General features: G+C 45.0%; 1 protein-coding gene across 7 annotated transcripts in view; it reads right to left on the bottom strand.

Annotated features, from left to right (window-relative positions):
* Positions 1 to 24504, bottom strand: part of LOC124003267 (nucleosome-remodeling factor subunit BPTF-like) — a 53802-nt gene that overhangs the window by 20986 nt on the left and 8312 nt on the right. For 6 of the 7 annotated variants that reach the window (XM_046311365.1, XM_046311369.1, XM_046311366.1 and 3 more), the window contains 10 exons: positions 23369 to 23589; positions 15114 to 15359; positions 14352 to 14543; positions 12713 to 13053; positions 12259 to 12477; positions 11508 to 11656; positions 10025 to 10156; positions 1308 to 1437; positions 683 to 818; positions 8 to 325 (listed from right to left, as the gene is read on the bottom strand). In XM_046311365.1, the coding sequence (XP_046167321.1) occupies positions 8 to 325; positions 683 to 818; positions 1308 to 1437; positions 10025 to 10156; positions 11508 to 11656; positions 12259 to 12477; positions 12713 to 13053; positions 14352 to 14543; positions 15114 to 15359; positions 23369 to 23589 (2084 nt within the window). The remainder of the gene's footprint in view (positions 1 to 7; positions 326 to 682; positions 819 to 1307; positions 1438 to 10024; positions 10157 to 11507; positions 11657 to 12258; positions 12478 to 12712; positions 13054 to 14351; positions 14544 to 15113; positions 15360 to 23368; positions 23590 to 24504) is intronic. The other variant, XM_046311370.1, reaches the window with a different exon arrangement.

The raw sequence follows: 24504 nt of genomic DNA, 5'->3' as shown, positions 1-24504 counted from the left end.
CGCTAACCTTTTTCATCGTCTTGTCCTGAGTCTGAGAGGCTAGGGTCCACCTCCATCTTGTCTGCAGCCTCCTCTGCAGCGGAGTCTTGCATCTTCACTTTCGCTCGCCCGTCACTCTCATCTTTCTTTCCCTCCTCTAGCTTTTCCTTCGTCTTCTCTCCCGACAGGCGGTCTGCTGAGGGCTCTGGGGTGGTTGTGGTGGTAGCACCCCCATCTTTCTCTACGGGTCTTCTGCTTCCCTGGGGTTCTGAAGCTACAGTTGTTTTGAACAACCTTGGCCTCGGACCCAAGTCCAGCAAGTTGCATTTCTCACCACGTCTGGCAGCTGTGAAAGAAGAAAACATACAGGTTTGAGTTACCATTGACACATTTACATTAGTTGAGTCAATTTCACAGGGGACATTATCCAATGTGACTTAACAATTGATCGCACATTTCTCACAACTTTCGGCAATTAAGAAGGAAGAGGAGGAGTTTGACAGCTATGTGTACATCTGCCCACTGAATTCCTTGATTTCCTTCAAACCAAATCAGAGATGGATAAAGATCTCTATTTGGATATAATAAATATTTTGCATTGACATTGCCAGTGCTGTCACAGATGCAATAAAGGCACAGATACAAAGATGAGAGCTCTATCCATCTCTATGAAGAGGACACAAACTGGAACGCTCCTACTGACCTTCCAGCTCGGCGCGGTAGTTGGCGTTGGTGTTGCCGGGCAGCTTGGTCAGGAAGCAGTGCACGTGTGTCTTGCTGATCCAGCTCCAGCCGCCCCAGCCCGTCACACGATACTCCTCTCCCTTCTGCTTCCACACCTTCACATGAGAGAGAGACGGAAAGAGCGGAATGATGGAAGAGAGAGAGGGTACAAAGGGATGAAGAAAGCAGGCAGAGAGAGAGAGAGAGATAAAGGAAGCAGACAGGAGTGAGAGAAGGGACAGAAGAGAGAGAGAAATGAGAGGGCCTGAGGGTATTCACACCCACCATTAAGTAAACACATCTAGCAGGGCCACTATGTGAAAGATGACACTCTCACCGGAACTCTGACACTCACGCCTCGTCAAAGGGCTTTTTAGCACCGGTCGCCATTCTGGCAGGCAGGAAGTTGCAATTAAACACGTCTTAGCGATTAGCGGTGGTGGTGAACGGCCCGGTCATAAATAGAGTGGTAGAGCTTCGACTTAAAAGGGCCTGAGTTCGCTCAGTAAAAAGGGCCAAATGAAAAGGGTGTATGTGTCTGTGGAACAGCCCTTAACTGTGTGTGCGTGCGGGTGTGTGTGTGCGGGTGTGATTGTGTGTAATACCTGGTGCTTGATGGGGAAGGTGTACTTGACCCAGGTGGCCTGCTGCATGGTCTCCTCGTCCTCCAGCTTCTTCTCCCTCTTCTTCACCTTCTCCTTCTCCTCCCGCTCCATGGACGTCATACGGTGTAGCCTGCATGGTGGCACAGAAAGGGGGATGAGAGAGAGAGAAAGTCAAAACACAGTCAGTTCAAAAGCGGCTTCCTTCAATGCACTCTGGTGTGAGTGAAAGGTCTGGGGTAGCCCGGATCATAAAGTAGAGGAGGGTAACTCCCTCGTTGCTCTTGGCAAGGCTCCGAGCAACACACACACAAATGATGTGAGCCCCTTGACTGACTCTGCACACCCACATACCCACCCCTACTATAACATAATCAAGTCTTTTAAAGAGGAGGAGATTTGCGGTCTTTACCCATCAGTAGAGCAGCATATAAATATTGCGCTACACGCCGGGGGTGGGCCATTGGGTCTGCTGCTGATCACCTCTGGGTAAACTGGTCTTAGTGGGACAGGAGGGGCCAGAGGAGTTGCTAGAGTGGGGTAACGTTCCATATGGCACACTTTTGTAGTACACTATATAGGGAATAGGATTCCATTTGGAAGGCACTATATTCCAATGTTTATACAAGCATATCCCTTTGAGTGCATACTGAATGCATTGCTTCATACGATTTTTTACTTTTTATTTAACTAGGCAAGTCAGCTAAGAACAAATTCTTATTTACCACGACGGCCTACTTGTAAAGCCCCCCCACCCCAAACCGGACGACGCTGGGCCAATTGTGCGCCGCCCTATGGGACTCCTGATCACAGCTCGTTGAGATACAGCCAGGGATCGAACCCGGGTCTGTAGTGACGCCTCTAGCACGGCAATGTAGTGCCTTAGACCGCTGCGCCACTCTGGAAGCCCACCATGGATGTAACGATACACCGATACACGGTTCAAATGTCTCGCACCCCACGTGAGACTAGATCTGATCTATGAGGTACAGATGAACCTCTATATAAATAATCCTAACAGTCATGGGAGCCTGGGACTTGATAAACCGGACAAGTACATCCAACAAGAGTCGAAGGACAGAGGGATACACTGGCTAGAACCTTCTCATCGTGGATCTGGTCGGACAAAAAAGCATGACGGAGGCTGGCCAATTGCATTTCCCCCACATGGTGATCATCAGGTTGTGCTGTAGGTGACAGGGCAACATATGTGGACTAAAAACTGCATAACACCGTGTATATCATAACGCATGAACAAATGAATTAGACAGCTACATTAATTTTGTGAAACATGAATAAACAGTTTGGTTGAGTTTTTGGTCAAATTAATCAGTATTATCAGCAGCTAGCTAGCTCCCATGCCAATTTCAAGTCTTTCAAAACTAATATTTGACTAACTCGGAAAATATGAGGTTATTTCAGAATGAAAGTTTACTGCCTAGCGCACTATGCTTTGTGACATGTTAGCTAGTTATGCCCAGTTAGATAATGTCAAATCAAATTGTATTGGTTACATACACATGGTTAGCAGAAGTTATTGCGAGTGCAGCGAAATGCTTGTATTTCTGTTTCCGACAGTGCAGCAATATCTAACAATTCCACAACAACTACCTAATACACACAAATCTAAAAGGGGTGAAAGAGAATATGTATATGTAAATATATGGATGAGCAAGGTCAGAGCGGCATAGGCCAGGTGCAAAAGATGGTATAACATACAGTATATACATGTGAGTAGTGCAAGATATGTAAACGTTATTAAAGTGGCATTATTAAAGTGACTAGTGATCCAGTTATTAAAGTGGCCAATGATTTCAAGTCTGTATGTAGGCAGCAGCCTCTCTGTGCTAGTGGTTTGCTGTTTAACAATCTGATGGCCTTGAGATAAAAGCTGTTTTTCAGTCTCTCGATCACAGCTTTGATGCGTCTCGTGTCTGAGCCGTTGAATTGCAACTCAACGTTGTCTCTATACTGACAGTTTGCTTGTTTGATTGCCTTGCGGAGGGAAAAACTACACTGTTTGTATTCGGCCATATTACCAGTCACCTTTCCATGGTTAAATACGGTGGTTCACGCTTTCAGTTTTTCTTATCAATGGTTTCTGGTTAGGGTAGGTTTTAATAGTCACAGTCGGGACAACATCTCCTATGCACTTCCTTATAAACGAACTTACAGAATCCATGTATAAATCAATACTATTCTCTGAGGCTACCTGCAACATGCCCCAGTCCGCATAATCACCTTTGTGACACGATGTTAGCTAGTTATCCCCAGTTAGCTGGTTCTCCCCAGTTAGATAATGTGTCTTCACTTATTTCTTTGTGACATTATGTTAGCTAGTTATCCCCAGTTAGCTCTATATTGTGGAGCTCCACCACATAGGGGAGCTCTGGTCCTAGTGGTTTACCCCGCTGCCTGGGCAGTGAATAGCCTGAGAGAAGATTATGCACACACCTGCATCCAATAGGAGTACAGGTGTCACTATATAAGGGGACGCTTTCCCTCAATCAGTCTCCCATTATCTTCAGCGACAGGACTGGACTGAAGAAGCCTAGAGAGAAGACTCAGGACAAACCCGCCGTAGATTTCCTGGTCTCGACGTCATGCTTCAATGAGCACGCATTTTCCACCCCCCCAAATCTCTTTTTAAGAGCTCAGTGTCGATGCTCCACTATGGTGGCTACGGACCCACACAAACTTGTTTTATGTGTTTGGGTTCGCAGCACGCTAGGGCGGCTTCACAGATCCCCCAGAATGCCCTAGATGCATCCTCCTGTCTTTCAAGGAAAGGAAACAGCAGTGGGAATTTTTCAAGGGAGATCTCCCTCTGGAAGACACCATGTCTGTGCTAGCCTCAGATTCTGAGGGAACATATGACGATAACGTCTCCGGAGATGACGAGGATGCTGGGAAAAGCCCAGTCTACCGACCAATGCTGAGATGACCCCCCTCCATAGGAAGAGCAAGGGGAATTTCACATCTGTGGGTGAGGAAGAGACGGACTCTTGAGTTTTCAGCAGCCCCCTCCTACGCAACCGCCTCTCTGCGCTCTGATTTTACAAGCCTCATTGAGCAGGCCGCGAGTAGCCTAGAGATTGTACTGCCCCCCATTCCCCCAACCCAGGGGTGGCCCTTAATCTAGTCCGAGACGGGCGGCGGTGCCATTGGCACCTGCCATGCCCTTACTCACTAAGTCTGTGGAAGGTGCATGGGAATCGCCTTTAACAGCCAGAGTGCTGATGAAGGCGTACATCCCATTCACCAGAATGGATGGTGAACTGCCTCAGGAGATCCCTAGGCTCGAGGACGTCCTGGCTGTGTACCTCGTCCCAGGTTCGAGCTCCTGGCCGTCATCCAAGAAACCCACATTACCCAGGACGAAGGACAGAATTACAGTCCAGCTGATAGGGAAGTCTTTCACTGTAGGAGTGCAAGCTGTAGCAGCAGCTAACAATATTGCGTCACCACGGGTAAGACTGAGCAATTGGGAGAGGAGATAGAGGAAGCGTCGAGAATTTCCGGCGCCATCCTCCATCTCATACAGGCGTCAGCTATATGCGGCGGGGAGGTCCATGGCCACTTTGGTGGTCGCAGAGCATCTGGTGCACCAAGAGTGGGACCTGCCCCTCTGGGAGCACCAGAGAAGGTGCTCCCAGAGGGACGAGATGGCAGGAGAGGTCTTCATCTCGTCGCCCTGGCAGCCTAGGGGCAGCCAGAAGAGACGAAGACCATGACGGGAGAGAGCGCAGCACCTCGCATGACATCGCCCACTGTTCATCCCCCACCCCTGCAAAGGGATGGAGGAGCTAATGTGTCCTTTGTTCATAAAGAATGTGTTCCATCTGACTTTGTCACAAGATAACCTCTTTTCCATAACAAACTCGAGACCGTTCATGTTCCTTCTCTCTATCGCTCACCAACCTGTGTGTAGCACAGCCCACCAGGGGTGCGAATCTGAGCACACACAAGGATGTTGAAGGAAAATGACATGAGGGCAGCAAAGCGGATGCTCTTGATGAGCCGCCATGCTATACCTCATAAGAAACCTGTACCACACACTCACAGGAGTAATGTGGTTAAGGGTTTAAAGAACAGCTAGCGTACACAGACTCATGTTGGGCCGATGATGCAATCACTATTGGGAGAGGGCACACTAACACAGGCGAGCACCTCAGTTAGTGTAGCTCAGACCTGTGCTGCGTTCATGGAGGGCTGGAACCACAAGGTTTCATGTATAACCAATGTGGCGTCTCCCCCGTTTCTCACAGAATGCGCTAATAATCCCAACTCTACACCACACACACTCTGAGGAGTAATGTTGATAAGGGTTTGAGGAACATCTTGCGTACACAGCCCCATGTTGGGCCGATGACGGAATCGCTGTTGGGGGACGGTGCACCGACTCAGGAAGGAGTCTCAGTCAGTGCAGCTCAGACCCGTGCTGTGTTCACGGAGGGCTGGAATCACAAGGTTACACATATTACCAAAGTGTTGGCGCCCCCGTTTCTCACAGAACGGGCCAATATTTACTCCCCCTTTCGAGGGGGTCCACCCTGGGCTGTCCCACTATTTCAGTGTCTGTACCACAGCTTGGCGCTCTCCCTCTTTCAGGGCATTACTCAGCAAAGCTGCACCCTCTCTTCCTGGCTAAGTCGGACGCTGGAGAAGGGTTCTGCCATCCAATTTCACCGAACTCCTCCCCCATTTTCGGTGATGAAGACGCCAGAGAAAGTAGCCACTCTTGTTAAAGAGATTACGGAACTTTTTGCGAAGGAGGCGGTCACAGTAGTTCCCCAAGAGCAAAGGAACAGCTGAATATATTCGCCCTACTTCCGAGTGCCAAAGAAGACGGGGGAAGGAGGCCGATATTGGATTTACGCACTCTCAACGAGAGTGTAGCAAATCGCCCTTTCGAATGCTTATGATAAAACATCTACTGGAATGTATCCACAACAAGGACTTTTGTGTAAGCCTAGACCGAAAGGACGCATACTTTCATGTGCCAATGCATCCGCGTCACAGGAAGTTTCTGCGTTTCGCCTTCCAAGGGGTGGAGTACGAGTATATGACGATGCCATTTGGTTACACCCTGGCACCTTTTCCAAATAAGGGATAAGGCTACTAGCCTACCTACTGCTTCTCGCCCCGTCAGCAGAGCTGGCGATCTCACACACACACACAGACAGTGATTCGCTGTGAATTGGGAAAAGAGCACACCCTGGCCCAGTCATCTAATTGTCTACCTGGGATTACAGCTAGACACTGACTATGAAGGCTCAAATTTCAGATCCTCGGCGGGCTCCCTTGTTGCTAGCCTTACGAAGGTTTCATCTGAATCACATGGACAGCGCATTCCGTCATGACACTCTTGGGACTCCTCTCACTCTGTGGTTCCGCTGGGACTTCTGCAAATGCGCAGAACAAAGCGATGGTTTTCCCAACTATGGCACCATCGTTGGTAGTTCCCCTCTTGCTCAGAGCGGACCTGAACTATTGGAGAGACCCGTGCGTTCAGACGCAAGGGGTCCCAATGGGCAGGCGCCACATCAACCTCCTGGATTTGGAGACAGTTCTACTGGTTCTGACCCACTTTGTGTCTACCCTACGGGGACACTGCGTGTTGGTCTGGTCGGACAACAGAACCACAGTATCCTACATAAATCGCCAAAGAGGAGTCAGGTCTCCTGCACTCCACCGGCTGGCAGAGGAATTGTGGCTGTGGGCTCACGAGCACCTCCGCTCATTGACAGCTGCACACATTCCAGGCTGTCAGAATGTCGGAGCAGACCTCGTGTCTCGAGGGGGTCCCCGAGACAACGAGTGGCAGCTGCACCCCGACATTGTTCTCCAAATATGGGAACGATACGGGAGAGCAGAGGTAGGTAGACCTGTTCGCGTCACGCGTGAACGCACTGTCGCCTATAGTTTTCCCTACGAGCCCAGGACGAACCGCCACTAGGGATAGACGCCTTTACGCACCAGTGGCCAGATGTTCTCCTGTACACATTTCCACCGCTGTGCTTCATTCTCCCACTGCTAACCCGCGTGAGATCAGGAGGGCAGTAAATCATACCATTCGCCAAAAGGGCTCCGTGGCACACGGAGATGACTCAAATGTTGATTGCGCCATCACTGCAAATTCCACAGAGAGGACGCGATGTCTCAGGCGGCAGGCATGATAGAGCAATTGCCTCTAAATCTGCTAGCCACTGAGGGTCTGGCTCCTGAAAGGGACAGGTTAGAGTGCCGTGGGTTATCTGATTCAGTAATCAGAACCATACAGGGCTCGCGTGCCAGTTCCACATCCAGGACATATGCCAGCAGATGGAATGTGTTTTCACAATGGTGCGCCACAGTGAATGTGGACCCCGTGTGCTGTCAGGTCGAGAGCTTGTCATTAGAGGTTTGGCAGAGACACAGTCTTCAGCCACCCTCTAGTGAAACGGTTTCTATTTGGAACGCGGCGGCTTAGGACAGCGGCGAGAACCACACTGCCCCAGTGGGATTTAACTTTGGTACTCGAGGCACTCCGCGAGACGCCGTTCGAGCCATTGAATCAAATCCCCCTCAAGATGTTGTCTCTGAAGACGGCATGGTTGCTTGCCTTGACTACAGCCAAGTGCGTCAGTGATTTGTGTGCTCTTTCGACGAGACCTGACTGCCTTGCCATCAATGGCGACTTGAGCAGGGCGGTGTTACGTCTTAACCCGGCAGTTATGCCGAAGGTTAATAAGAGCTCATATAGGTCACAGACCGTTGTGCTATGGGCTTTCTCCCCTCTCCTCATGAGGAGAGGAGAGGCTTCATTGCCTGTGCATCGCACGGCAATGGTTAGGTCATCACCTCAGTTGTTTGTGTGTCACGGCGCTAGCACACTTGGTAGACAACTTTCAAAGCAGCGGCTGTCTCATTGGTTTTGCGAAGGCATTGAGGCGGCTTATGTGGCGGCAGGGCGACCTCACTCGTGGAGTAGCGGCGTCTACGGTCCTTTTCAGAGGAACAGGGGTAGAGGATACTTGTGCAGCAGCGTCTTGGTCGTCACCATCTCCGTTTATCGGATTCTAATGGTTAGATATGTCGTCTAACTCTCTAGCACGTTCTGTACTCGGCGTGGTTGAAGGATGAACTTGAGTTAATAAGAGATGCAAGACTATTGGGCAGGGTTCCCATTAGGTCCGCTCTCTTAGTTGTCAGAGAGTAAGACACGTGTGACATGACCTTTGCTTGACACCGTCAGTACAGCAGGGAATGTCTAGACTGCCCACCAGTTTATCACTGTGTAGGGGCGGCGTGATGAGGGAAATAGTGCTGTAACTTGTGTTGCTTTACTATTAGACCGATCACTGAAATTGATGGAACATTGAGGTTCCCTATCTATCTGCTGAGGCAGAGTAGCTGGCCCACATCCTGTTATCTGCCCATGAATCATTGGCTTTGCTTATGGATTATTTGTGGCGGGTTACACTGAGGAATCAGTGAGTAGGCCTTCTAAATTGGTTCAGCTTGCAGCTTTGCTGATGGGAAGGCTAGAATTAAGGAGGGAAACGCAAGATCAATGGACAGGGTTTCCATTAGGTCCGCTTTCTCCTATTAGAAGGACTACATGACATGACTCCTGGCTGGGGTGGCAGAGTAGAATCATGTATTTTATCCTGCCCACAGGTCTATGACTGTGTTTGGGCGGAAGGATTAGGGATATAGTTTCTATAACTTGTGTTACAGTACTATTTGACCCATCTTTAATACCGACAGAGTGTTGAGTTCATTATCTGCTTGTACAGATTAGTTCTGTATTATCTGCCCACTAGTCATTACCGGTGCCTCGGGACTGATTAGGGCGGATTAGACCGATGACGCAGTACATTGTGACAGTCTGTTTTCACAGTGTGTTACAGTATTGCAGGATTTGGTCGCAGCCATTGATGGAACAGGCCTTTTCATTAAGTTGGGAAATGTTAGGTTAGGCAGGGAGTACATTTTAGAGTGTTTACGCTCCGCCTTAAACCACTAGGAGCAGAGCTCCACGATATAGAACAATAGTTACCAGAGTTGTAACTCCCTATGGGGCGGAGCTCCACTCATAGAACTGGAGTTACAACTCCGGTAACTATCGACAATGTGTCTTCACTTATTTCTTTGTGACATTATGTTAGCTAGTTATCCCCAGTTAGCTAGTTATCCCCAGTTAGATAATGTGTTTTCACTTATTGCATCTGCATGCTTGTTACGTTCTTCCTGGTGCACTTTGTTTGTGAGCCGGCTGCTGATTCTAAATAGTATAATCTAATTTGTTCAAAACAGTGGCAGCATGTTCAGCAGTGGTCATTTGTTTTGGTTTTTTACATGGAAAAGTGAAATAGGTGTATTTCTGCTGCTGATCAAATACACAGATCCCTTTACATACAGCATCTTCTCAAAGAAACGACCGTTCGTTCAAAAACTTGGCATTATATTTCTGTCACTCTGCTTTGTTGACATCTCCAACCACCCAGCGCCCCGGGTAGTCAGCAGCCGCCACTGGTCTAGGGTTTACACTTGTTCTAAGAAGTCAGACTTGCAAGTGACTGCAGACTTGCATGATTAAATGGTATTAAGGCGTTATTTGAAGTGGTAATGACATGTAAGGATGACATAACACGGTAAAATAGGTTCTCTTGAAGACGATGCCAATTTCAAGTGAAAGACGTGGCTGTGTGTGTGTGCGCTTTGAGTCTACTCGCCTGGTGTGTCCCAGGGAGTCCTTCCAGACAGGGAGCAGGGCCACAGGTTTGATGGCACACTCCAAGATGGCCATGGCCAGGGCAAACTCCCTGGCCTTACTGCACATCTGCACCGCCTTAATCCAGTTGTTCCTGATGAAAACCAAAACAAAGCCAAAGGGAGTCAGACAATGGTGTTATCCATCATATGGAAGCACGGTGACATCACATTTTTATTTATTTTATTTATTTCACCTTTATTTAACCAGGTAGGCTAGTTGAGAACAAGTTCTCATTTACAACTGCGACCTGGCCAAGATAAAGCATAGCAGTGTGAACAGACAACAACACGTAAATCATGACATTTGTCACCTAGGACTGCTGGGGTCAGAACTGAACAAGAGCAGAGCACGCTAACGTCAATGAACATGTAAAAACAAATATGTTATCACCAAATAATGTCACAAATTAGTATCTGAATAATAACCTGTGCCCCCCTCCCCTAACGAGGAAGAGCACACAATGGTTACACGAACACTTAACCCCTTAAGGTCGATGTCCACGCCCCCTGCATGACTCTAATTAGCATAATAACAAATACAAATAAAAAAAAACAGTTTAAGCTAGAGTTTTTTGCAATCGACCCGTCTCAATCGACCTCATCCGCCTATGTCGCACTTCTGCATCTGCGGTGAAAGAGCTAGAGCGGTGTTTGTCAGACCATGAGACATCCCGAAAATCGGTCTACTCACAAAATCATCTGTAGCATCTAAACGGTTTGACCTATAAAACTATGGAAAGATGACTCCCACAAACACGATGGTGTTCTCCGTTTTGCTCTACGGCCCCCACAAGCATCTTGGGAATCGTCTGAAGTCGGTACAGCCGATCTGTCAACTTCTGTCTGTAGCGTCGGAACAGTTTGGGCAACAAAACTCACGAGTCCTCTGTGGAAAGGTGAGACTCTCACGAACATATACATGTCGGTTGTATTGTTCTAGGACATCCATAGGCCTCACAAGATTAGTCTGAAGGTCCCCCGGTACCAGTTGAAAACATTTATGGAAGTTTATATGGAGACCGTTTAATGCCAAAAACAAGGGGTTAAATAAATGTAAAAAAAAAATGTATGTTCCTTTCTTATATCTCAGATATAGGACAGACACTTCAAAACAATCTTCCCTTTGATTTTTCGGGGGGACTGTTGTTCAATGTAGCGAATATGTTATTCAACACATTTGTATGGGCCTACAGCAGTAAAGCAAAGATTTGTAATCATTCCCCCAAAAAAGGTATACTTCAAGGGGTCTTAAAATTCTAAATCAAATAGCTAAATGATCCCTGGTATGACCTTCTTAAAACAATTCCATATAACTTAGTAGAACCCCCCTCCCCTGGCTTAGACTCTTAACGGGTTAAGAACATTTTGATCATATTTTTTCAAAACATATAAATCAACCAACTAGGATCTCAAAATCACCCAGAGCCCACATTCCATCCGTACCTGTGTGAGGCCCAGTTGGGGTGCATGAAGGGTGCGGGCACGTTGGTCTCTAGCTGGATGATGGTGAGGCGCAGCGTGGAGATGGTCAGCACTTTAGAGCCGTGGATGGAGCCGTTCCACTTGAAGTCGCCTGCCGGCGTCATGCAAAACTGAATAATAAAATAACAGTTTTATATTTAGAGAGCTTTTCATTACACGGGGAAAATCACAAAGCACTGTATATCTAAAACAAATTAAAAATGCTTTCAGGAGCAACAATTAGAAAAATAGATGGAAAAAAAATCCAGCTAAAATTAAACAAGGATGTAGGACCAGTACTGTACAAGATACAAACACGATTGAAAGGAGGCATCATAGACTTAAAGGGATACTTAAGAGTTTTTGGCAATGAAGCCCTTTATCTACTTCCCTCACAGTCAGACAAACTCATGGATACCATTCTTATGTCTCTGTGTGCGGTTTGAAGAAAGTTGCTAACTAGTGAAATTGCTATCCTGTAGACTTCCAGTCATTGCGCTAGTCAGCATTGGCTCGCAAAACTACCTATAACTTCCTTTATATTGGACGCAGAGGCATAAAAGGTATCCACGAGTTCATCGGACTCTAGGGAAGTAGATAAAGGGCTTCATAGCCAAAATCTCAAAGTATCCCTTTAAACAGTTGAACTTAAAACTTATCGCAAGTGTTTATCTGCTCAAGTTTCTGTTGACTCCTTCAGTTGTGTTCAAGCTAAAGTTATCTTAAAGTTTACCTTGTGCGAGAGGTGTCGCCGCTTGTCCAGGTCCTCCCGGTGCTGGGGCTTGTTGAGGGCCAGCGTATTTCCACTGTATTGGTTGTGGTAGACGCGGAACTTGCCCTCCTGTCCCAACTTGAAGAAGTGGCTGAGTGTGCCCTTCATCACCACCTCCTTGCTTGTTAGGCTGCGCGTGCTGAGGCGCGACACATCGCCCGCCGAGGTCACCACCAGCACCTTGAGTGAGGAGAGGGGGGTCAAGTCAAAGGTAAATCAAATACATTATATTTCGATAACAGACGAGCGACACATGAAATAAATGCATGATATTCTTAGAAGAGAAGAATGTGACCCACGATAACGAAAAATATAAAGTCATCTCAAACAAAGTTTGGTACACCGGGCAACAACCTAAGGATAGCTAGGAATGCAATGGGTAATCAGTATTTTTTTGTAGATGAATAGTGATCACCTCTTTGCCCTCCTTGTAGCCCTTGTTGGCCTCGTGAACGGCTTCCTCCACCTTCTTGCTCTTCAGCTGGCTCAGCTTACTCTCCGGGTTACGCAGGCGGGTCACCATGCGGCCGCCCGGCGTGACTGCCGACCGCTTTCCACCGGCCTCGCCGTTCACCCCCTGGTCGTCCTGGCTGTTGATAGAAGACTGAGAGGACCTGTCGGCTAGGTCGGGCTCCTCCGGGACCCCCCTGGCAATGGTGCTGCTGTTGCTGTTCTCCTCACCACCGGGCTGAGAGGGCTGGCTCAGGCTGGGGACCCCCTCTCCCCTGGGAGAGCTAGACACAGAACCTGCCTTCTCTGCCAACCACAAAAAAAATCACAACATAAGTCTCTATTTAAAATCATGCTTTACAGGGATGTTATACGGCAAAATCTAAGTTTGACACATATTTTCCAGACATCAAAGTTAGTCATATGTCAAGATGAGTCCACATCCTATCTGTTTGCAGCTGGTACGCAATCATGTATGTAGATCCAGCTATATGCCTCGACCCAAACGAACTAATAACCACCAGGGAATTAGGAAATTATACAGTGCCTACCCTTTTCATTCATTTTGGATTGTGGCATGTAATCAAATATACATATTTTTGTTTGCCTGGGATGTGGACTTCTAAAGAGAAGACCCAACAGACAGTCCCTTCAAAGTTCAAATGACATGAAATAGCTCCCTCTGGTGTCATGAATCAGCATGCGTGTCATTCCTGTAGCGCCCACACAGCCTTTTACACAGCCAATAGAGGTATGATGATCCATAGTAATGATCTGGACCCATGCATTAAAGGCATGACCAATCACCCCTAGACATTGATCTACGGTCAGTTCTGAGTTTCCCTCCAAAAATGGTGAGAGAGGGGTAAGGCTGATTGTAGATCTGAGCCTAAGGTCAATGTCTACCCAGCGGTGAATATGGATGTCAACAGATAAGACACCAATCAAAGATTGAAGGTACAGTGTCAACATGACAGGAATGCAACATATGGCCAAACCCAACACACCTTGTTTTATACCAGCAGTACAGTAAAGGTAAAGCTCTTTATTAAAATGCAACACATGAAGATGGATATTGAATCATGGCAGCCATGATGGTTAAACTTCACAATGAGACATGTTCTCTAAGGGTAAGCATTCAACAGTGATGATAATGATAACAAGCCGGCAAGCCAGAAGCGAAGCACTTCTGTTGACTGGTTAAATAGCGCCCGCAAGGCTCAGAATCAAACGCTATGTCTGAAAGTCATTGTGATTCATGCCAAGGTATTCAGTCTGATTGCATATCAAAGCAATTAGCTTTAAGCGTTATTTTGGAATGAAATAAAAGCAGGTATTCAGCAGAGTTGCAACAGGCGTTCAGTAACGAGGCTGAAATTCAGGTGTTTGAGAGGGATGAAAAATCCTACTGTTTGCGGGATAAATTATTGAGGTGCTTGACAGCCAATGAAATGATGGATGCAAGAGGGACAGCGAGCAATGGTAGAGCGGTCCGACAAGGGTAAGGCGGGATGTGAGGAGAGGAACAACCCAAGCACAGGAAGTTAAAGGAGGGGGTTGATGAATGGGGTTCAAAGTTCACAGTGACACCACCCCCTTGGTACCTTCAGCCTCCTGCATTCCCTTCATGTTGGTTAGGGCCTCGTCCCCAGGCTCTCGGGCCCCGGTAGGGAGGTCATGCCCCCCCACGGCAGGGCTGGGGGCCTCTGTTGCGGGGAGGGTGGGTTGTGGAGCCAGAAGATCAGGCTTACTTCCCTCAGGGATGGAGCCCTCACCAGTAGAGGGAGCCAGCTCAGCTACAACCATAGTCGCAGATATTCAGAATTTGGCAAACTATGCTACATGTTGAAAACATTCCAACTCCATTCAAATGTGCATTCTCACCAGAATGTAATTATCTTGGAACTTTTGGTACCAAGATGGCAGCCAATAAAATTACACATTTCAAACAGAGTTGGTCAAAGTGTATGTATCAGACTGTGTGGAATACGCACAACAAGCACTTCCAGCTTGTGTATATAGAAGATGCTGTATTGTAATAAGACTAGCAGGCATTGTGTAAAACTTGTGAGTTATCAGCAGTATTGCTGAAGTCATTGTTTTTAAGATGACAAAGTGGTCTCCGATGTGTTGACAAGCAACACAAGGGATTTCTAATTGGCTCAGAAAGAGAAGAGAGCTGTGGGAAACAGATCAATAATTCATTAGGCCTTCATCGCTCTATATCAAGACACAGTAATATCAAACAGGCCGTAGAGCCTGTAGGACCACGATGTAGCAGTAGCTGTAGTTCGATGGTGTGTGTGTGTGTGTGTGTGTGTGTGTGTGTGTGTGTGTGTGTGTGTGTGTGTGTGTGTGTCTCTTACCTGTAATGGTGGTCCCCTCCTTGGTCGCATGGTCATTGTCCTTCTCAGCCTTACCCTCCCCTGCTCCCTCCTCATCTCCCTTCTTCTCGAGTTCATCAGTTTTCTCCTTGGGCTCTCCCCCCTCTGTCTCCTCCTCCTTCCGGAGAGTTTTCTGCACCTCCGCCTTCTCCCTCTCCTCGGCCGCCCGGCGCTTCACCTCCTCCAGCTCCTCCTCCTGCTTGGCCCTCAGCCGGTCCAGGATCTCCTCTGGATAAGGGATAGGACACAGATTGATTGATTAATTTAATTGATTAGATAATTAAAATTAAAATACATATTATGTATGTCTAAAAAAATGTTTTTGTGGGAAAACTAAACATCTTTAAAACATTCAGCAGTATATAGACTAAACACTATCAAGGACAACACAATAAAATCTGAGTTATTAGAGAATGGTGATCAGTCAGGTATTTGAAACCAGCGGGACAGCAGAAAATCAAGGCGCTGAGTTATGCACCCCTGAGCTACACCTTGACGGTCTCATATACGGTCTGAGCATTAACTACCGTTTTATTGACTAGCCTATAAAACAGTTATAACTCAAAGCATTTTTCGTATTCTTGCCAGCAAGCGATAGTGAGTAGAGTCAGTCAGCGTATGCATTCGCTATAGCTTCATCCCTCACTGACAGAAAACGCTAAAATCAATACATCTTCTGAATTGACCCCGGCGCAATTCTGCCAGAAGAATCAAACTAGAGTTCGACTGATTATGATTTTTCAACCCCGATAACGATTATTGGAGGACCAAAAAAAGCAGATACCGATTAAATCGGACAATGTTTTATTTATATATAACATGTTCAATTTGGTTTAAATAATGCAAAAACAAAGTGTTGGAGAAGAAAGTAAAAGTGCAATATTTGCCATGTTTGCTAACGTTTAAGTTCCTTAATCAGAACATGAGAACATGAGAACAAGCTGGTGGTTCCTTTTAACATGAGTCTTCAATATTCCCAGGTAAGAAGTTTTAGGTTGTAGTAATTATAGAACTATTTCTCTCTATACCATTTGTATTTCATATACCTTGGACTATTGGATGTTCTTATGTTCTGTATGTTAGTATTGCCAGCCTAATCACGGGAGTTGATAGGCTTGAAGTCATAAACAGCGCAATGCTTGAAGCACAGCGAAGAACTGCTGGCAAATGCAGGAAAGTGCTGTTTGAATGAATGTCTACGAGCCTGCTGCTGCCTACCACCGCTCAGTCAGACTGCTCTATCAAATCATATAAAAATAATAATACAGAGAAATAGGAGCCGTTGGTCATTAATATGGTCGAATCCGGAAACTATAATTTATAAAACAAAATGTCTATTCTTTCAGTGAAATACGGAACCGTTCCGTATTTTATCTAACGGGTGGCATCCCTAAGTCTAAATATTGCTGTTTCATTGCACTACCTTCTATGTTATGTCATAATTATGTCATAATTATGTACAAATCTGGCAAATTAATAACGGTCTTTGTTAGAAAGAAATGGTCTTCACACAGTTCGCAACGAGCCGGGCAGCCCAAACTGCTTAATATACCATGACTCTGCTTGCACAGAACGCAAGAGAAGTGACACAATTTCCCTAGTTGAAATAAATTCATGTTGGCAGGCAATATTAACTAAATATGCAGGTTCAAAAATATATACTTGTGTATTGATTTTAAGAAAGGCATTGATATTTATGGTTAGGTACACATTGGTGCAACGGCAGTGCTTTTTTCATGAATGCGCGTGTTAAATCATCACCCATTTGGCGAAGTAGGCTGTGATGCGATGATAAATTAACAGGCACTGCATCGATTATATGCAACGCAGGACAAGCGAGATAAACTAGTAATATCATCAACCATGTGTAGTTAACGAGTGATTATGTTAAGATTGATTGTTTTTTATAAGATACGTTTAATGCCCGCTAGCACCGTACCCTGGCTCCTTGCTGCACTCGCGTAACAGGTAGTCAGCCTGCCACGCAGTCTCCTCATGGAGTGCAATGTAGTGGGCCATATTCAGTATCCAAAAATGCAGATTACCGATTGTTACGATTACCGATTGTTATGCCCTAATTAATCGGCCATTCCGATTAATCGGTCGACCTTTAAATCAAACACTCAAACCTGTGCTTGAAAGCTTGCTACGGACTGTGCTTTTCTCTGGGTTATACTATAGGAATGGTCATGTAGTCTGTCCGGGAATGAGCACATTAGCACCCAGCTGTGCTTTGAATTGAACACCGCCTCAAAATGAGACTTATCTGAAGTGATAGCCGCATAGCGAGAAATTGTCACGGCTTAATACAACTGCTCAATGCGGTAAAAACAAAGAAATTAGCCTGTATTAATGTGTGACTTCAACTCTATGGCAGGACCACATGCGGAGAAATTTCAGTCGTACTCTGTAATGAAGCAGGTTATTTAATATTTTGGGGGGAAGGATGGAATGGTGACAAAGAAAAATAGGTTGTTGCAGGTATCAGAAATAGCCTACTTCCTCTGTCATTTGTCACTTGACAGCATGTATGTGTGGGTGGTGGAGAAACCTTGACAGCAGCCTAAAGTGTCTTCATAGGGGGCCCAGTCTGGGATCGCGCTCCCAATGTCAGTGTCTTATGGAGTGTGTGTGTGTGGTGTGTTTGTCTATGTGCATGTGAGAGTGAAAGTCTGTAAAACGCTCTTTCAGACAAATGTGATTTCCACAGTGCAGGAGCCGGTCGTAAGTAGACTCACTGGTGAGATTTCAAACCATTCATTCTCAATGGGAGGCACACCAACAGAGAACTGGATCTCAGCCTGTATCCGAGTCCATCACAATTGCACAGTTACAATAGCCTGGTCCCAGATCTGTTTATACTCTCTAACACAGTCCTATGGTCATTGCCATGTCAAACGAACAAATCTCGGACCAGGCTACAGATACTAGTCCCAATCTAAAAAGCCTCAGCAATAGCATACATAGCCGAATAGCTGTTACAACAGCTTCCTATTATTGTCGTCACCTCGAGACCACTGATAGGGTGTTAACCTCTTGGCACGCCTGGCACGCAGGCGTCCCATCTAGAGCTCTGGAAATGCAAATGCGCTACGCTAAATGCTAATAGTATTAGTTAAAACTCAAACGTTCATTAAAATACACATGCAGGGTATTGAATTAAAGCTACACTCGTTGTGAATCCAGGCAACAAGTCAGATTTTTAAAATGCTTTTCGGCGAAAGCATGAGAAGCTATTATCTGATAGCATGTAACACCCCAAAAGACCCGCAGGGGACGTAAACAAAATAATTAGCATAGTCGTCGCTACACAAACCGCACAAATAAAATATAAAATATTAATTACCTTTGACCATATTCTTTGTTGGCACTCCTAGATGTCCCATAATCACTATTGGGTCTTTTTTTCGATTAAATCGGTCCATATATAGCCTAGATATCGATCTATGAAGACTGTGTGAAAAACGGAAAAAAATAGCGTTTCATAACGTAACGTCATTTTTTTTCATTCAAAAAGTCGACGATAAACTTTCACAAAACACTTCGAAATACTTTTGTAATGCAACTTTAGGTATTAGTACACGTTAATAAGCGATAAAATTCATCAGGAGGCGATGTCAATTCTATAGGTGTCTGTTTCGAAAAAATGTCTTGGAGAGAGCTCGACCAAAACATCCCGTCGGAGACCAGAGGGAATCGATTCCCTTGATTCGGTTAGACCAAGAATCAATTGCGAATCAAATGACAAGACTCTAGACAACGTGTGGAAGCTGTAGGCACTGCAACCTCGGCCTCATTTAATTCGATTCACTTTGAACAATTCCTTGAAGTCGCGGATGGATATTTATTTCCATTTTCAGTGATCAGATATTCCTGCACTTTTCGATGAAACGCACGTTCTGTTATAGTCACAGCCGTGATTTAACCAGTTTTATAAACATCTGAGTGTTTTATATCCACACATACTAATCATATGCATATACTATATTCCTGGCCTGAGTAGCAGGGCTGAAATGTAGCAGGGCTGAAATGTTGCGCGATTTTTAACAGAATGTTCGAAAAAGTAGAGGGTCGACTTAACAGGTTAAGGTTATCCGATCCTTTTACCTATCACATTCAACCATCCCATTTGTTCTTTCATCAGATCAGTTGTCATGAAGGAGATAAGGAAACTGTTTGGAGCCCAGCCAAACTGGGACTGGAGATACAAGTTATGTCATGGAATGGCTGTACTGGTTCCTATGGCCCTTCAACATGACTGAGTAGTATTCACTTAACTGGGGGAGGGTGAGAGGGAGGAAGGAGGGAAAGAGAGCGAGAGAGGGAGAGCAAGCGAGTAAGAGAGATCGAGGGAGAATGAGAGAAAGAAGGGCAGAGAGAAAGAGAGCAAGCAGGATAAAGAGAGATAGACAGAGAGGGAGACAAGACTGGGCAGAGGAGGAGTCATTGGTAGGCTCTCTGGTGTTAGATAATGGAGCGCCTCACACTCTCAGAGCCAGGGACCTTTGGCTCAGCTGGACTGTCTTGGTTAACTTGGCTACGTATAGAAGACAGGTGGACACCCAGCATAGCCATGCCCCCCCTCGTCTTCCATCTCACTCTCTTTCTTACATTTCTCTATCCTCTATCTCCGTCATTCTTTCTCCATCTCTTTCCTCCCCTTTCGCCTCCATATTCTTCCACTGTTCCTCAACCCCACCAATGACTATTGCCTCTCTATCCCCGCCCCCTTACCCTCTCTCTCTGCCTCAGAGGCATTCAGTCCTGCCATCTTGGACCTCCTCCCAGTGAAGCCTGCTGGAGCAGTGCCACAGCACCCAGAGCCTACAGCCAGGCCAAGCAAGCACTGGAGGAGATAGAGGCACTCAAACACAGCCAGTCAGCCAACCTGCTACTGCCCCACTGATTAAGGCCTACTTACCCAAATATGAGGGGTTTGGAAATATTTAGGATATTGCTTTGGGATGGCAGTGGTAAATCCACTATGATAATCTGACAAGAGGCGGGTGGGAGAGGGACAGCAGTATGCTAGTCACATACATTAGTGCTGAGCGATGTGCTTTTTGAAGTCGATTCGATTATCACATTTTTATAAAGATTTTTTCCTTTCAATTATTTTTTAAAACATGAAATGCATGTGGGTTGAATGCTGTAACAACAGAATAAAACAATGAATAAAGTCCCACGATGCAAATGACTGCCAATTACTTATTAACCATCTGCTGTTCACATTACTTTACTTTAATAAAATATTTATATTGTTGTGTATATTACAACTTTATTATTTAATTTATCATCTCATCTCTATAAAACTGCAACCTATGCGGTCTGACAAAATAATTATTTTAGTTGTTCTTCAAAGTAAATAAGGCATAAGTTTTATGACTGCTGAATACCAACTACCAATCACTTAGATCATGTATTTTCTTCAGTCTCTTCCGTAGCATGTGGTAAAAGAAACAGACAGGACAAGTAGTTGTGCAATGGATTATGGTCATCGTAGTTCATTACAATTTTGTCTGCGCTAAACTATGTAGAACATTGGCCTGTTGGAAACTACAATTCCCATCTTCATCGCACAGTTCGCTCACGATGTGATTTATCTCTAGAGAAACTCAAACGCAATGTGCAATTTGAGCTCACAGAAAAAAACGGAACAAATTGGAATTCAAATAATGGAACTGACATGGTGAAAAATTACCCACAACACTACCATACATGGACTACTATATCTAGAGCCTCACATGATGTGCATGTGCACGTCCCTCCTAACAAACATGCACACACACACAAAATGCTAATGTGCACAACTTTCATGAGTCATAATTGTAAAACCCATACACACACACACAATACCATGGATCTGAACTGAGTAAGTGTGTGTGTGTGTATGCTGCCGTGCTGATCAGCACCCTCACATTACCAACACAGAGACATTGAGAGGTACAGCCGTGGGCAGGAGGCAATCTGCAGCCTCGTTAGAACCAACCGAACAGAGAAATGATGCCAATGATGAATATCAACAAAAGACAGCGTACCTGCGTCCCAAAAGGTACCCGGTCAAAAGTAGTGCACTACATTTGCCATTTTGGGACACAGTCAGAGTAAGTATTTGCTCATCACTTAACACCATTCATTCACCATAGGGGAAGAACTGAAAGGGGAATAGAGTAATAGACTAGTAGTTCTCTCCAAACCACTGAGCATTGTCAAGAGGCAAAACCAATGACTGATGGAAATGACAGAGTGGCCCAATTCAGAGAGATTGGTAATCTATTCCATTGAGGCAGGCATTGCTGTAATTGTGCTCCTTTCCCTCAGACGGGCAACAGCCAAACAACCAATCATTGATTTTATTTGTCAGAGTCAAACGCTAATTACTGGAATTAGCCGCTCTTGACTAAGTGTACATCCCAAATGGCATCCTATTCTCTTTATAGTGCACTTATCTTAACTAGAGTCCTATGGGGCCTGGTCAAAAGTAGTGCACTACATAGGGAATAGGGTGCCATTTAAGACACAACCAAACAGTCTTATTTGAAGAAAAAGCCTGAACTTACTTTATAATGTAAAAACAAATACATAACAGCTTTACCCTACTAAAATGTGCTGAAAATTCACTGGGGTCTCAATAGATTCAATGTAAAGCTTTCACCCATCCAATGATAGTAACACAATGATAGACTTCAAAAGACAGGAAACAATAGGATGTGTACTATGGGGAATGTAAGGTTAGTTATCTAACAACGTACAGAGAGTTGCATTCAATAGACACGTTGTCAGTATGTAATACCGGTAGGTTAATAGTAAATAACTACGCAAAGAACTGGTAAAACCTTCTTCTGAAATGACTGTAAATGACAATACTAGTCCTAGAATTAGAGGTCAACCAATTAATCGGAATGGCCGATTAATTAGGGCCGATTTCAAGTTTTGATAACAATCGGAAATCTGTAATTTTGGGCGCTGATTTTTAAAAAAGATATATTTTTAAATGCCTTTATTTAACTAGGCAAGTCAGTTAAGAACACATTCTTATTTTCAATTACGGCCTTGGAACGGTGGGTTAACTGCCTTGTTCAGGGGCAGAACGACAGATTTTCACCTTGTCAGCTCAGGGGATCCATTCTTGCAACCTTACAGTTAACTAACGCAATAACGACTTGCCTCTCTCTCATTGCACTCCACAATGAGACTGCCTGTTACGCGAATGCAGTAAGCCAAGGTAAGTTGCTAGCTAGCATTAAACTTATCTTATAAAAAACAATCAATCATAATCACTAGTTAACTACACATGGTTGATGATATTACTAGATATTATCTAGCGAGCATAAAAGCATCTGACTTGCATCTGACTGAGCATACAAGCATCTGACTGAGCGGTGGCTGGCAGAAGCAGGCGTGTAAACATTCATTTAAACAGCACTTTCGTGCGTTTTGCCAGCAGCTCTTCGTTGTGTGTCAAGCATTGCGCTGTTTATGACTTTAAGCCTATCAACTCCCGAGATGAGGCTGCTGTAACCGAAGTAAAATGGCTAGCGAGTTAGCGCGCACTACTACATGGACGGAAGCTATACTGTTACACTGGCAATACAAAAGTGCCTATAAGAACATCCAATAGTTAAAGGTTAATGATATACAAATGGTATAGTGGGAAATAGTCCTATAATTCCTATAATAACTACAACCTAAAACTTCTTACCTGGGAATATTGAAGACTCATGTTAAAAGGAACCACCATATGTTCTCATGTTCTGTGCAAGGAACTGAAACGTTAGCTTTCTTACATAGCATATATTGCACTTTTACTTTCTTCTCCAACACTTTGTTTTTGCATTATTTAAACCAAATTGAACATGTTTCATTATTTACTTGAGGCTAAATTGATTTTATTGATGTATTATATTACGTTAAAATAAGTGTTCATTCAGTATTGTTGTAATTGCCATTATTACAAATAAATAAATAAATATATATACATTTTAAAATCGGCATCGGCTTTTTGGGTCCTCCAATAATCAGTATCGGCGTTGAAAAATCATAATCGGCCGACCTCTACCTAGAATAAATAAGATTTTTTTTCCAAAAACCTGTGTGTGTACCCTAGGCCTCGTTCAGTAGGTAAACGTTGCAGAAATGCCATTAAGATATTTTTATTCTACGTTATTCAACATGTCAGATAGGGCATGTTTATTCTACATAACCTACATCCATCTGAACGGGTCCACATCTCTTACCGTTGGCAGCGGTGAGGAAGCACTTGTTGACGCCGCGGGCCTTGTTGGTGAGCTCCTCGGTGATGTCCATGTGCGTGTGCACCTCGTCCCTGATCTCCTCCAGCGTGGCGTACAGGTCGGCCTCCCAGTAGCCCTTGTCCAGGCAGTCAATCAGCTCAGCCAGCTGCACCTTGGTGCTGTAGTACCAGATGGTCTTGTCCTCCTGCTCGCCGTCCTCTTCACTGGGGTGGAGGAAGTGAGAGAGACACCGGTGGAGGGGGTGGAGAGAAAAGGAGGAGGGGAGAGAGATAAGAGGGAGATGGAGGGGACAGGGAATGAGAGAATATGGGAGACGGAGAAGGATAGCATAAGGGAGAAAGAGATCAATGTCTTTGATTAATTGATACAATCATCAAATGACGAGCAGTAGAATGAAGAACATTTAAGCAGACACCTGCCATTGTAAATTGTTCACTGTAAGGACATAGTACTGACAACTATTTAATACATGTGTCTTCTATGGTGCAAGTTTTCCTTAAAAGCCATTCCGCCACTTTACAAACTCATATTCATTATCTCCAGCACCATACGGGTATCTATATATGTGAAAATGTGTGTTTCTATGATCTGTGGTTGCAAAGAGAAGGTTCTAAATGCATTACAAGGTAGGATAAAAAGGAAGAAAAACGGTGATTTTCAAAACCTGAAACGAGTTTCAAGCCAGAGGGGGTATTTTATTTCTCCACGTCACCGTGAATCTCAATGTGTTTGAAAAATCAGTCATTGGGTAGAATGCAGAAAATGCACCTTTTTCACATACACTGTATTATACATATGTTTATTTAACTAGGCAAGTCAGTTAAGAACAAATTCTTATTTTCAATGACGGCCTAGGAACAGTGGGTTAACTGCATGTTCAGGGGTAGAACGACATATTTGTACTTTGTCAGCTCGGGGATTTGAACTTGCAACCTTCCGGTTACTAGTCCAACGCTCTAACCACTAGGCTACCCTGCCGCCCCATTGCCGGAGACAATGAAAATTAGGTTGAGAAGCGATGGAATTGCACTTTTACGTTTTATAACATGGCCTTAGCTGCAATCATGGAAAACATGATTATTGGGAAATGAAAGTTGTAAGAAAGATCTTTGGGCGCT

The sequence above is a fragment of the Oncorhynchus gorbuscha genome, linkage group LG18 (assembly GCF_021184085.1).
Source record: "Oncorhynchus gorbuscha isolate QuinsamMale2020 ecotype Even-year linkage group LG18, OgorEven_v1.0, whole genome shotgun sequence".
NCBI lineage: Eukaryota > Metazoa > Chordata > Actinopteri > Salmoniformes > Salmonidae > Oncorhynchus > Oncorhynchus gorbuscha.
The sequence above is the reverse complement of the archived record's forward strand: the minus strand, read 5'-3'. Positions and strand labels throughout refer to the sequence as shown.